Here is a 12,091-nt window from a genome sequence, read left to right as displayed (position 1 = left end):
TGCTTGGAAAAACCTTTGTCTCTGTCTGGTGGGGATCCCAGCAGTTGCAGTGCTATGGGCAAGGTGAGAGGGCAAAGTGGGGACCTGTGCCTGGAGCAAATTCTCCTGGGTTGGGCTGGCACTACACATGCCCCCACAGGGACTGGCCCAGGCAGCCAGCCAGGCTCCTTTCACTGGGGTCATGGATGGACATGGGGAGAGAAAGTTTATCCCTTCTAATGGCTGCTTCTCATGAACCCACCAGATCTGGGACAAGGCCAAGTCCTCCTGAAGCTCCCTAAACCAGCTCATGGCCATGCTGAGACTGAGCCTTGCTTGCCACAGCTCTGAAATCATGAGGAGAGAGGGAGCTGAGTGGATTTGGGAGCATTTGGCATGGCCAGCTGGCAGCCACCTCCCTCAGGTGCTCTTTGAGGTTTGTGGCAGTGAAGCTTCTCAGCACCAATGCTGGTAGCTGTGCAGGGACGCAGCATGCCCTGTGTGACACTCAAAGCCAGAGGAGATAGCCATCAAGACAAGTTCAGAGGCAGAACTGGTCTGACTGGTACTGCTGGGCAGCTGAATGAAACTTTCCCTGGAAGCCAGCTGTAAGTAACCAGTTAGATTGATCTAAGGCACTTTGCCCTAACGAAATGACCTGCAGTGAGTGGTACAGGCAGGCAGCTCAAACACATTCCAACATCTAACCCCTTGCCCTGGTGTTTCCATGGCTGTAGAGAAGCTAAACCCTACTACAATCAGAAGAGAGGTCTGCACCAACCAGGAATTACTTTTATCTTCTTTAAGAAGGTGAGCAGCAACAACTCCATGTTAAAAATCGTCTCTATGAAAGCCAGAAACATCTCAAAAATGAGCTCTTAAGACCAATGTGAACAAAGATAAAGCAAAATATATTAACTAATGGCCACTCAGTGCCAAGGGCTGGGCTGCTCCTGCCATGCATGAAAGGCAGCAGCTTCAACAGGAGGTTGCACACTTGGGACAGGCAGAGTGACCAGAGCCCCCTTTTCAGAGAATCACAGAATCACAGAATCACCAAGGTTGGAAGAGACCTCAAAGATCATCAAGTCCAACCTGGCACCACAGACCTCATGCCTAAACCATGGCACCAAGTGCCACAACCAATCCCCTCTTGAACACCTCCAGGGATGGGGACTCCACCACCTCCCTGGGCAGCACATTCCAATGGCAAACGACTCTCTCTGGGAAAAACTTTCTCCTCACCTCGAGCCTAAACTTCCCCTGGCACAGCTTGAGACTGCGACCTCTTGTTCTGTGCTGGTTGCTTGAGAGAAGAGACCAACCCCCTCCTGTCTACAACCTCTCTTCAGGTAGTTGTAGAGAGCAAGAAGGTCTCCCCTGAGCCTCCTCTTCTCCAGGCTTCTTCCATCATTCTCTTCCTGCTATTTATCTTACATCCTCGTAGCTGAATAACCAGGAAGGGCGGGAGGTCTCTGGGAGGTATGGTCCTGAGTGTCACTGCCTGCTGCCAGTGGGGCAAGGTGCAGCTCTGCCCAGACTGGTCCCAGTGTGCCAAATCTGCTGGCGGGTGTGCTGAGGTGTGGTGCCCAGCAGCAATGTTTGCCATGAGGAGACATCCCCAAGAATGAGATGGTGATGAATGAAACACTCCCACAAGTCTTGGGTCTGTTGGAAAGTGCTGGAGCTTCAAACATGCTGAGAAGCATGAAGCAATGCAACTGCAGCTGCCCTGAGGAGACCCTGTGGTTGATGTGGATGATCTTAAAGGTCTTTTCCCACCTCAATGATTCTAGGATTTGGGGATTCTGTGATCTTCTGTCTACTGATGCAGAAAGTAAATGGTGTTGACAGCATTTTTGTTCAGGGAGAACTGGAGCAACCTGGGTGATACAACCATGCTTCACATTTAGACACTTTTACATTATCTGGCACAACCTTCTTGTCAGGTTTCCAAAGGAGCTGTCTCAGGGAGGTCAGGTTAGGCAAAACCTGGTTCCTGCCTGCAGGAGCATTTTTGTTGTGTCTAAGGCTGGGGTGCAGCAGCATTGTTGCAAACTGCTGATGCAGAAGTAGGTGTGAGATTTGCAGATCTGCAGCCCAATCCTTTTTGACAGTGATAATTCAGGGAGTCCATGGCTGCCAGCATAGCCACCAGCAGCTCTCTCCAAAGCACGAGTCCTTCTAAAACTGAGGGATGGAAGGAGACTACACTTGTTTGGGCTTTACAAAAGTTGTTGATGGTTTGTATGGTACCATGAGGAGGTGAAGAGAGATTTCAGCAAGTGCCTGTAGGTACACACCTACACCAGGGCATGGCTGGACCCACCTTTTCATACCAACCTTGCCTTGCACAATTGGATTTTCTCATGGTGTTTGTTATTGCTATCAAAATTTAATTGAGTGAACTGAAACTTGGAGGCTAGCAGAGACACCACTGCTCTTTTGAGACAAGGGGTGGGAAGAGCACTTCTTGGACAGCACATCTCCAAGCTCTCCAGGCAGTGAGAAGACCCGAAGAAGATGTGGCAGATGGGACTATTTGGCAAGGCTGCTGGCCCCACTGGCTGCACCCACAGCCCTGCTGTGCTTTCACCTACTTCATTACACTTTGCTTTCTGCCCAATGCCAGGACTTAATTTTCTACCTCCTCCTTGCTCTTCTCTACCTCCAGAAGAGGACTAGGAAGGTGATATTGACTCCGAGAGCTCCTCTGAGAGTCCTTGACTTGTCCCACATATTGGGCAAGGCAGGAGGTCCTCCCACAGCAAGCTGGTGTGAGATGCACAGCTATCTCTTATGTTGTATTTTATTAATAAAATCTCAATTGTGTATTTTCCCCCTTTTATGAGACTGCCCAGGAGAATGTGACCCATCATGGGTCTCACTATCACTTCCAGTTTTTGGATGCAGAGATCCTTTGGGAGTCAGCCTTCCTGACACTGACAGTGAGGATGCCCCATGATCTGAGGGGCAGAATGGGGAAGGGTCAGCCTAGTCCTGGGGTGCTTTGAACATTGCTTTAGGGCTGTACAGGCCATTCAGTGCAAGTGTGACTGATCCCCTTTAATGGATGTTTTGCAAGGCAAATGCAAAGGGCCACACCCTGCATGTTGCTGCAGGTGTTCCTCATTCCCCACCAGCCTCCCTGTGAATCTCTCTTCGGTGTTGTAGGGCATGGAAACTACCAGGGCAAAGTTAAGCCTTCTTTAGGAACAGAGACTAGGGCTTGTGATGGGTGAGGTCCATGCAGCTCCTCTTTCCTCTGTTCCAAGTTAAAGGTAATTGAAAAACAAACAAACAAACCAATTACAAAACTCTTGTCCTGCAGCAGCAATGACTGTTTGGGAGGTGAGCAGCCTCTGCTCCCTGGCTTTGCTACCCTTTGGGATAGAGCTGGGGTGCTGGCCAAGAAGGCCAATGGTATCCTGGGGTGAAGAAGAACATGACCAGCAGGCTGAGGAATGTTCTCCTCCCCCTCTCCTTTGCTCTGGTGTGGCCTCACTTGGAGTATTGTGTCCAGTTCTGGGCTCCCCAGTTCAAGAAGGAGAGGGAACTACTGAAGTGAGTCTAACAGGGGGCCACAAAGATGCTGAGGGGAATGAAACATCTCTCAAAAGGAGAGGCTGAGAGACCTGGGGCTGTTTAGTCTGGAAAAGAGCAGACTGAGAGGAGTCTTATGGATATAGATGCATATAGATATCTAAATGCATGTAGATATCTTATGCATATAGATATCTAAAGGGTGGAGGTGAAGTGGATGGGGCTGGATTCTTTACACTGGTGCCTGATGATAAGACAAGGGGCAGTGAGTACAAACTAGAACACAGGAGGTTTCACTTGAACTTAAGGAGGAACTTCTTTGCTGTGAGGCTGCTGGAGCAGGCTGATGAGAGGTGGTGGCGTCTCCTTCTCTGGAGAGATTCCAAACACACCTGGGCACGATTCTCAGCAGCCTGCTTTAGGTGAACCTCCTCTGGCAAGGTGGGGTTGGACTAGATGATCTGCAGAGGTCTCTTTCAATGCCCACCATTCTGTGATACTGTATCAACACTGTGCCCATCAGGTAGAACTAAGGTGTGGGGCTCTCTCTCAGGTTCCACTGTTGCCCCAAGCAGGTTACAGCATGTATATGTATTTAAATAAACTAATGAGCAGACCTAGTGAACTTTAAACCTTGGAAAGGGTGTTTGGGTTGATAAAAGCCTCGAGTGGACTTTTCTGAGCTTGAGCAGTCTTTTGTTATGTACACTTTCTCCTATTTGCAGCTCCTACCCTCTCATTCAGGTGAGCATGGTGCCAGCATGCTCTTGTGGCAGTTTCCTAGCTGAATCAGAAGGAAGTGTTGGGATATATTTCTGTTGGGGAGTAATCAGACCAGGGCACAGCTGATTTTTTTTGTGGAGTGGTCAAAACACCAAGCTGAAAAATGACAGCATGTGAAAGCTGGCTGCATTCACCCCCTGCCAGCTCTCAGGCACTGAGTACATTGGGTAATGAAGAACCATGCACAGGGTTTCTTTCAGGGTTTTGTTATTAGTGGTAAATCTTCTACTACATGAGAAATGAGAGCTGGAGTGTTTCATGTCATATATTCTGTGGAAATGTTAGAAAAAATACCCCAAGGCTTAATTAGGTGAGAGTAACTCCCTGAGCTTCTCTTGATTGTTATGAAAGAGGCTATTAAGGCTTTGCAGGGAAACAGAAGATAGTGGGGACTGGAAATTAAGAAAATATGAAAACTTTCCCTTTCTAGGTTAAATGAGCCTTGTTGGAAACAATATTGCTGGCAGGAGGAAGGATACAATCAAATTTACTTAATGAACATGTTTGTCTTGGGGCACAAGGGAATGTGATTCAATTCAAGGTCTAGAGATTTGTCACATCATGTACCAAATATACTTGCTTCCTCCTCCTCTCCCCCTCCATCCTAAAAAGCTTGGTTTTAAGTGGGGAAATTTTGTTAAGCAGAATTGGCAGTGGTTCTCTTTCATAAATTATCACTCTGTAAGTTGCTGTGTATTTGAATAGGTCATTTCAGACTATAAGGGGTAAGTACCTCTCAAGAAAGACTATCAGTGTATTAATTAGAAGGGCTCTTGCTACAGGACATCACTGGCTTGTGGGATCAAGAGCCAATTTATTAACCAAGAGTTTGGATTTTAAAGCCTTCTGCAGCAATCTGAACTCAGGCCTCATCTGAGAGAGAACTTTCACCTTATTAAACTGCATTCATAGCTCAGTGCAGCTGAATTTACCAAGACTCTAGCCCAGGCCCCTGACCTGGGATGTAAAATCTTTTCTTGCTCCCAAGCTGTGCTCTGCATTAGACTTTACAACTCATCTTTCAGGTGCAGTGCAGCTGTAGGAAGAGGTCTGGGGGGGGTGATTTTATAGGTTGTTGATTGTTTGTTTGGGGTTGTCTTTTCTTGTGTGTGTGGTTTGGGTTTGGTTTTGTTTTCTTTTCTGGGCTTGTGCTGTTAGATTGCAAGGTAGAACTGCTGCATGGGCTTGCAGCTACCATCATTAGAACCCTGCACCCTGCCTCAGCTAAGAATGCTGCTGGTGGAATGACAAGTTGATTTAAATTGGACTTGGGATGGAGAAAAGCATGTGCAGATCCCCTTCCTTGATGGACACTGCAGTGTGGATGCTGCTGAGTCAACTCCTTCCTTTTTTTTCTAGGAAAGCTCTGGAAAGCTCAGAGCCCTCCCTGAAGTCTGTGCTGAAGGTTGTGACTTCCCAGAGGAAGTCATAAGTCTGAAGGAAATGGTTTTGGCACAGGCTGCGATGAAAGAGTTTTGAAACTGGCACAGCATGGTGCTCTCTGCTGATGCTTGTCACGATGAGCTGTTCCAAGGGGAGGAGATTGGATGTGTAACCCCTGAGGGGAGTACTGAGGCATGTCTCCATGTAAATCCCTCTGAAGTTATGAGCTTCTGTACCTTGTGTGTGTTTTGCAAATAAGCTGCAATCTCTCTTTGTAAGACCCTTGACATTGTTCTCTCTGGGTCATCCTGGCTGAGAGCTGCTTTTTGCAGGCCCATGGGTGTTAGAAGAGCATGCATCTTACTCATTGCTATCCTGAGAGCAATGAGGAATACCCAGAAGTGTCAGCAGCTGGAAGCCATAGGTAGGACTCTCAGATGCAGTGTTTGTGCAGCTTTGGCTGCTTTTGGGAAGCAAACTCTTGGTCCTATGCCTATTGGCCAGCCCATGCAGCAAGCAGGGTAAGCAGGGTGGATTTGAATGTCTCACATGTGAACAGAGAGTGATTCTGCCTGGGATCTGCTGTCAAATCTTCTAATTTCTTAGGAAACAACAGCTGTCACTGAATAAATGAAAGTTCTGCACCAAGGGGGGGAAATGGTACTGTCTTCTCCTCCTTGACATCCCCTCAAGGAAGATAGAGAAGGGCTCTCAGCACATATTCATGGACCTGTGGGTAAGGACAGAGCTCTGCCAGTCTCTGCTGGGACTGCAGCAGCCCTGAACATGAGTACAGACTTTCCTAGCTGGAGATAGCTCTGAGAGGGTCCTCAGGAGGAAAAAAACAAAACAAAAAAACCTTTAAAAGGATATAGCTGTGTTTGTGGTCATGGTCAGCAGCAAGTGCACTCTCCCTGATCCTCCCGCCCAATGTGAGCAGGAGCACCACAAGCAGCAAGTCAACACGAAGGTTGTGCCCTTAAAATAAATTACCTGCAAATCTAAATAGTTGGATTAGCAAAGAGCTACTTCAAGCCATCAGAGTATTAAAGAAAAAAGTCTGTAGTTATGTCAGGGCGTGGGTTGGCCTTGCAGAGAAGTAATACATCTACACTGACTTCGTACTTCATCGGATATTACTGAAAAAGAAGCCATCCTGAAGAGTTGGCAATTGCATGTTCCTCCAGAGGCGGCTCTCATCCTCTCACTTGGCCACACGATGGCAGAAGCAGCAAAGAATATCGCGCAAGTGTTGGCGGTACAAAAACCCCAGCGAGGGTTAGCGTGTGTCCTAAGGTTATTGGGGAGACTGGCTCCCCCCTCCTGTTGAGCTACCAGCCAGAGACTGAGGTTCAAAAGCCTCCTTCGCTGTGAATGTGAAAAAACAAAGGTTATAGGGAATGAATACTATTTTGTGAAAGGGCTTTCTGAACTTTCCCAAGTTGTGAATAGGTCACAACAATCCAGCGGGTCACTTTGTTCATGTCCTGGTTGGCAGACTGCTGAGAGCTTGGCTGGTACACAGTCTAGTGAGGTTTGGATGCTGGTTGAAGTGGTGATGGCTCTCAGCTGAGCTGTATTGTGCAAAATTCACCCTGTGACTTGCCCCTCATGGTCCACTTGCTGTAGGCAGGGCATGCCTAGGTGCAGGATGCGGCCCCTGTTGGTGCTGCCTGTGCCATGTGTGTTGTTTGCACTGGGGACGGGGGGTTGTGGCATAAAAAAAACGTGCATTAAAACCAGATTCCCTTGTAAAAGGCCTTTGAGCTGACAGAGTTGCTACCAGGTCAGCAGCTGAATCATGCAGACTATTTCAGGGTGGGAAAAAGCTCAGTCAGGGTTGTTTTGCTTCCTCTGTGGGGATAGTTTTGGCTGAGATAGGGATTTTTCTGGTCTGAGGCCACTGTATCAGCAGCCAGAGTGGGGTGGAATGACAGCTGCCTTGATTTCTCCAGTGAAATCCTGCCTTTGCAGGGTCAGTAGGGAGAGGGACGGATTTCAGCAGTCTGGTCCATGACAGGAGACCATGGTTCTGCTGTGACTGAGTATGGGAAGCCAAGTGCTTGCCTGTACCTGCTTCCCACTTGTACTGACTCGACTGGACTTGATTCGTCTGGGAACTAACTAAAGAAGTCTCTCTCTAAAACCTTAGCCACAACCACTGCTGGCAATATATTAAAGATCAATACTGATCTAATGTTTCATTCCATATCACAGTTTAAGTCTTGCATTTCAGTTCTAAGGCCAGCAAGCTTTTCAAAACTAAAACCAGTTGCATCTCAAATGAAACTGGAGAGGGGCTGCTATCTGTGCAGCAAGTTGTGTGGATCTGCTGCTGCTGAGACCAACTTCCTTTCTTACCAGTCAATGCAGGTGAAAGACGAGGAGTAACAGTAGCTGTAGCAATATATGATGGAAGAGAAGAATACAATGCTGCTCGCTTCTCTTCTCTCTCTCTCTCTTCTCTCTCTCTCTCTTCTCTCTCTTCTCTCTTCTCTCTCTTCTGTCTCTTCTCGCTCTCTTCTCGCTCTCTTCTCGCTCTCTTCTCGCTCTTCTCTCTCTCTTCTCTCGCTCTTCTCTCTCTCTTCTCTCGCTCTTCTCTCTCTCTTCTCTCTCTCTTCTCTCTCTCTTCTCTCTCTCTTCTTCTCTCTCTCTTCTCTCTCTCTTCTCTCTCTCTTCTCTCTCTCTTCTCTCTCTCTTCTCTCTCTCTTCTCTCTCTCTTCTCTCTCTCTTCTCTCTCTCTTCTCTCTCTCTTCTCTCTCTTTTCTCTCTCTTTTCTCTCTCTTCTCTCTTCCCTCTTCCCTCTTCTCTCTTCCCTCTTCTCTTCCAGGTCAGTCAGGCCGCCTTGGCCTTTAGAAACACACAGGTGCCTGGCCCCAACCCCAAAGGTTTGTAGTTCCCTGCACATCACTGATTTGTTCATCACCTACGGCAGGGGACTAAAGCAGGAAAGATGTCTGCAAACAACAACTCTCTCTTCTAGCCAACACAAACAGGCCAGAAAGACATCAGACCAGTATACAAATAGCAGTGTGAAAGCTGCATACAGTGTGGATCTAAGTTTAATTCTCTGTTTAGCTGGGGAGGGAAGTCTAGAGCAAAACTGGTTAGGCATTATAGTAACCTGTTTAACAATTTCCATTCATTATTATATATGTTTCAATCTGCCTAGCATTGTTCCCTGGTTTCCTCTGTTGTGGTTAGGCTTTTGTGTGGAAAGGTAACAGCACAGCTGCATGGAGAATAGTGGAAAGGTTGCACTTGGGATTTGGGTGAGTGCTGGCTGTCCTTTGGGAATGCTGCCTTGCTCAGCGGGGATGTGGGAGCTGTCAACAACTCCTCTACTGCTGCCCTGGGAAAAGTAGGGTTAAAAATACCCATCCCAGTAGGCTCCTGTTTGTCCAACACCTGACTGCTATTTTTGTGTTACCCAGGATAGGCTTTCTGTGTGAGCTTAGATATATCACACTGTGTAAAACTGTCAGACAGTTGGTGTTTAAGCAGAGCAAATGTGACTGGTTTTAGCCTTAGTAAAATCAATATGATACTATTCTTGCTTTCAAAATGTCAAGTGAAATATCTCTGTGTGTTTTGCAGGTCTCCAGAAGCCCACAGCTGTTCCCTGAGCCCAGTTGTGATACAGCAAGGTGAGTTTTGCTCAGTTTCCAGGGAGAAGCCTGCTTTAAAATAGGAGCAATGCAGCCTGCCAAAATGACAGCAGCTCCTGGGCATCGGGATGGAGCAACCCACCTGCTCCTGGAGGTCCTCAGGGCTTCTGGCAAGGGACAGCACCAGGAAAACTCCCTGTCCTGTGCTTTGCAGAAAATATTGAACCAAAAAAAAATGTTGGGTTATTAACAGACAATGCCAATGTCAAAAACACAATAGATTTTTGTTAGGTTACAGCTTGTCTTTCTCCATTTTGGTGGTTCATGTGGAAACAAATATTCTCATGCCCTGTGCTTGCTGGACTGGGGAGAGGTTCCCTTGAGGAAGCCATTGAAGATGACTCTTGTTCCCACTCTCACAGCCCTGGGGGAAGAGCATGGTGGTTGGGCTACATGCTGCTGGAAAGCCGGAGGTACCAGGGAGGGCTGGGCAGTTCTGAGCACAAAGGCTGCAAAACTGCTCCAGGGAATAGGCTGGCAGGGTCAGACCCACCAAGCTGTGTTTGGGGGTTTTTCTCAGGGTTGTTCTCTTGGAGCATGCACTGAGCCTCCTGGCAAGAACTTGCAGAGGGGGAAAATGATGAGGGATTCTAGACACCTTCCATAGAAAGTCAAGGCTTGAGAAAGGTGCTCCAGGGTGTGGTTGTGATATTTGCTTGAGTTTGAAGGGTCTAGAGCACAGGTCTTATGAAGAGTGGCTGAGGGAACTGGGTTGTTCAGCCTGGAAAAGAGGATGCTGAAGGGAAACCACCTTCCTGAAAGGTGGCTGGAGTCAGGTGGGGGTTGGTCTCTTCTCCAAGGAAGAAATGACAAAAGGAAACAACTTCAGCTTGCACCAAGGGAGGTTTAGGTTGGACATGAGGAAGAGTTTCTTCCCCACAAGAGTTGTCAAGCCCTGGGACAGGCTGCCCAGGGCAGTGGTGGAGTCCTGATTCCTGGAGGGGTTTTAAAGCTGGGTAGATGTGGTGCCGAGGGATGCGGTTTAGCGGTGAGTTGTTTGTGCTGGGTTAACAGCTGGACTCGGGTCTCTTAAAGGTCTGTTCCAACCCAAGTGGTCACAGTATCATAGTATCCTATGGTTCTGTCGGGGCAGTGAGTGGCATTATGTGACAGAGGATTGCTAGGCAGGCTGTGACCCCGCGGGCAGGGGACCTTCCTAAGGGACAAAACTGCACTTGGTGTTTAACCACGGCTCTAGGGAAGGGTTCAGAGGTGGACAGAAGGTGCCCTATCCAGACTCTAGAGGCTGCAGCCCTTTCCCTCCATCAGCTCAGTCACGTTCAGGCCATTCACCGGGCCAGTCGCAGACCATCGAGCGCTCCCGACCCAGAGAGCTTGCCCCCGGGGCCACTCCTCCACCTCTTTCCCGACCCGCCATGCCTCGGCAGGCGGCCGCGGTGGGCTGTCCCCGGCGCCGCACTACAGCTCCCAGGCTGCTCCGGGGCGGGCGGTTCCCGTCTGCCGGGCGGCGGGACAAAAGCGGGGGCGCGGGGGAAGTGCCGCCAGCCGAGCGGAGCGCGGCCGTGCCGTGCCGGGCCCCGCGGCGGGCATGGTGCGCGGCCGGCGGCGCGGCCCGCGGGCAGCCTAGGAGCCGAGCCGGGCGATGCGGGGCCGGGCCGGGCGCCGCCGCCGCCTCCGCGATGCTCCGCCGCAGCCTCAGTCGCCTGGTGAGTGCAGGGTCGGGGCGCGGGTGGGTACGGGGAAAAGTCCATTAATGTGATTGCTAATTGCCTCGTACCGGGCTGGGTTTCGCGCGAGGGGGGCGGGCGGACGCCGTGCTCCCGGGCCGCTCCCGCCAGAGCTGCAGCTGCAGCTCCTTCCCTTGCGAAACCTCCCGGGTAGGGCCCTGCCCGCGCTGCGGCTCTTCGCCACAAGTTGCTTTTGCTGCGAGAGCCCAAATCTTTCTCGGTTTTTCTTTCCCTCTCTCTTTCTTTTTTTTTCCTTTCCCTTTATTTTCTTTCTTTTCTTTTCTTTTCTTTTTTTTTTAACCTGCCCTCCTCCTAGAAACCCCCAAACCCAGCAACCCCCCAGACCTAGAGGAGAGCACTTCCCAGCCCCTGGCAGCGTGCACCCAACATCGCCTGGCTCTAGGCCGGGCGAGATGCAGGGCAGCGCTCAGCGTGCTGCTACCCCCGCCGCTTCTCCACCCGCTTCATCTCCCCAAACACGTTCGAAACCCTCCGGGTGCCACATAAGCTACTTGGGAGATTTCACTGTGACCTCATTGCTTGGCCTGAACTCTGTAATTACTCATTTTTTCCTCTGCCCCGGCAAGTTCGTGGTAAAAAGCAGCGTTTTAACACCCTTTCGGGAGCTCCTGTTTGTTTAGCAGAGCCGTTTCTTGCGCAGTGCGTAGGTAACAAAGTTCCTGGAGTTGGAGCAGCGGGCAGATGCTGTGGGTGCAGCGCTTAGACCCTTGGAGGCTCAGCAGCTGCTTCCCGAGGCACCGTGCAGCTCTTGGCACCCCCTTACCTCCCGGTTACTAGGTTCTGCCTTCTGCTGCCCTGTGCTGGAAGATGTATTTTTCACGTTTACCCCTGGTTTTGAGCTATCTGTTTGTGGTGGATCTTCAGGCGTCCAGCACGAGGGACTCCTAACCACCTTTTTAGGTCTGGAGGTAGCTCTGCAGCAGTCCTAAGGGGAAAGAAAATGGTTAATTTCCTCATTTGTAGGTTGTATTTCTGTTGCAGGCTTTAGGTTATGCCTGTAGAGTACACACCTACTGTAACCGTTGT

The 12,091-nt window shown here is 49.6% G+C and overlaps 1 protein-coding gene across 1 annotated transcript in view; it reads left to right on the top strand.

The window, feature by feature from the left end:
* The first annotated feature begins 10,852 nt into the window (after window positions 1–10,852).
* Window positions 10,853–12,091, top strand: part of ATP11C (ATPase phospholipid transporting 11C) — a 68,840-nt gene continuing 67,601 nt past the window's right edge. Inside the window, exon 1 of the mRNA XM_068151809.1 lies at window positions 10,853–11,023. Coding sequence (XP_068007910.1) covers window positions 10,997–11,023 — 27 coding nt within the window. The 5' untranslated portion in view covers window positions 10,853–10,996. The remainder of the gene's footprint in view (window positions 11,024–12,091) is intronic.

Source organism: Melanerpes formicivorus, unplaced genomic scaffold (assembly GCF_026170545.1).
Source record: "Melanerpes formicivorus ecotype bairdi unplaced genomic scaffold, bMelFor1.0.p_v2 SCAF_22, whole genome shotgun sequence".
Lineage (NCBI taxonomy): Eukaryota > Metazoa > Chordata > Aves > Piciformes > Picidae > Melanerpes > Melanerpes formicivorus.
The sequence above is the reverse complement of the archived record's forward strand: the minus strand, read 5'-3'. Positions and strand labels throughout refer to the sequence as shown.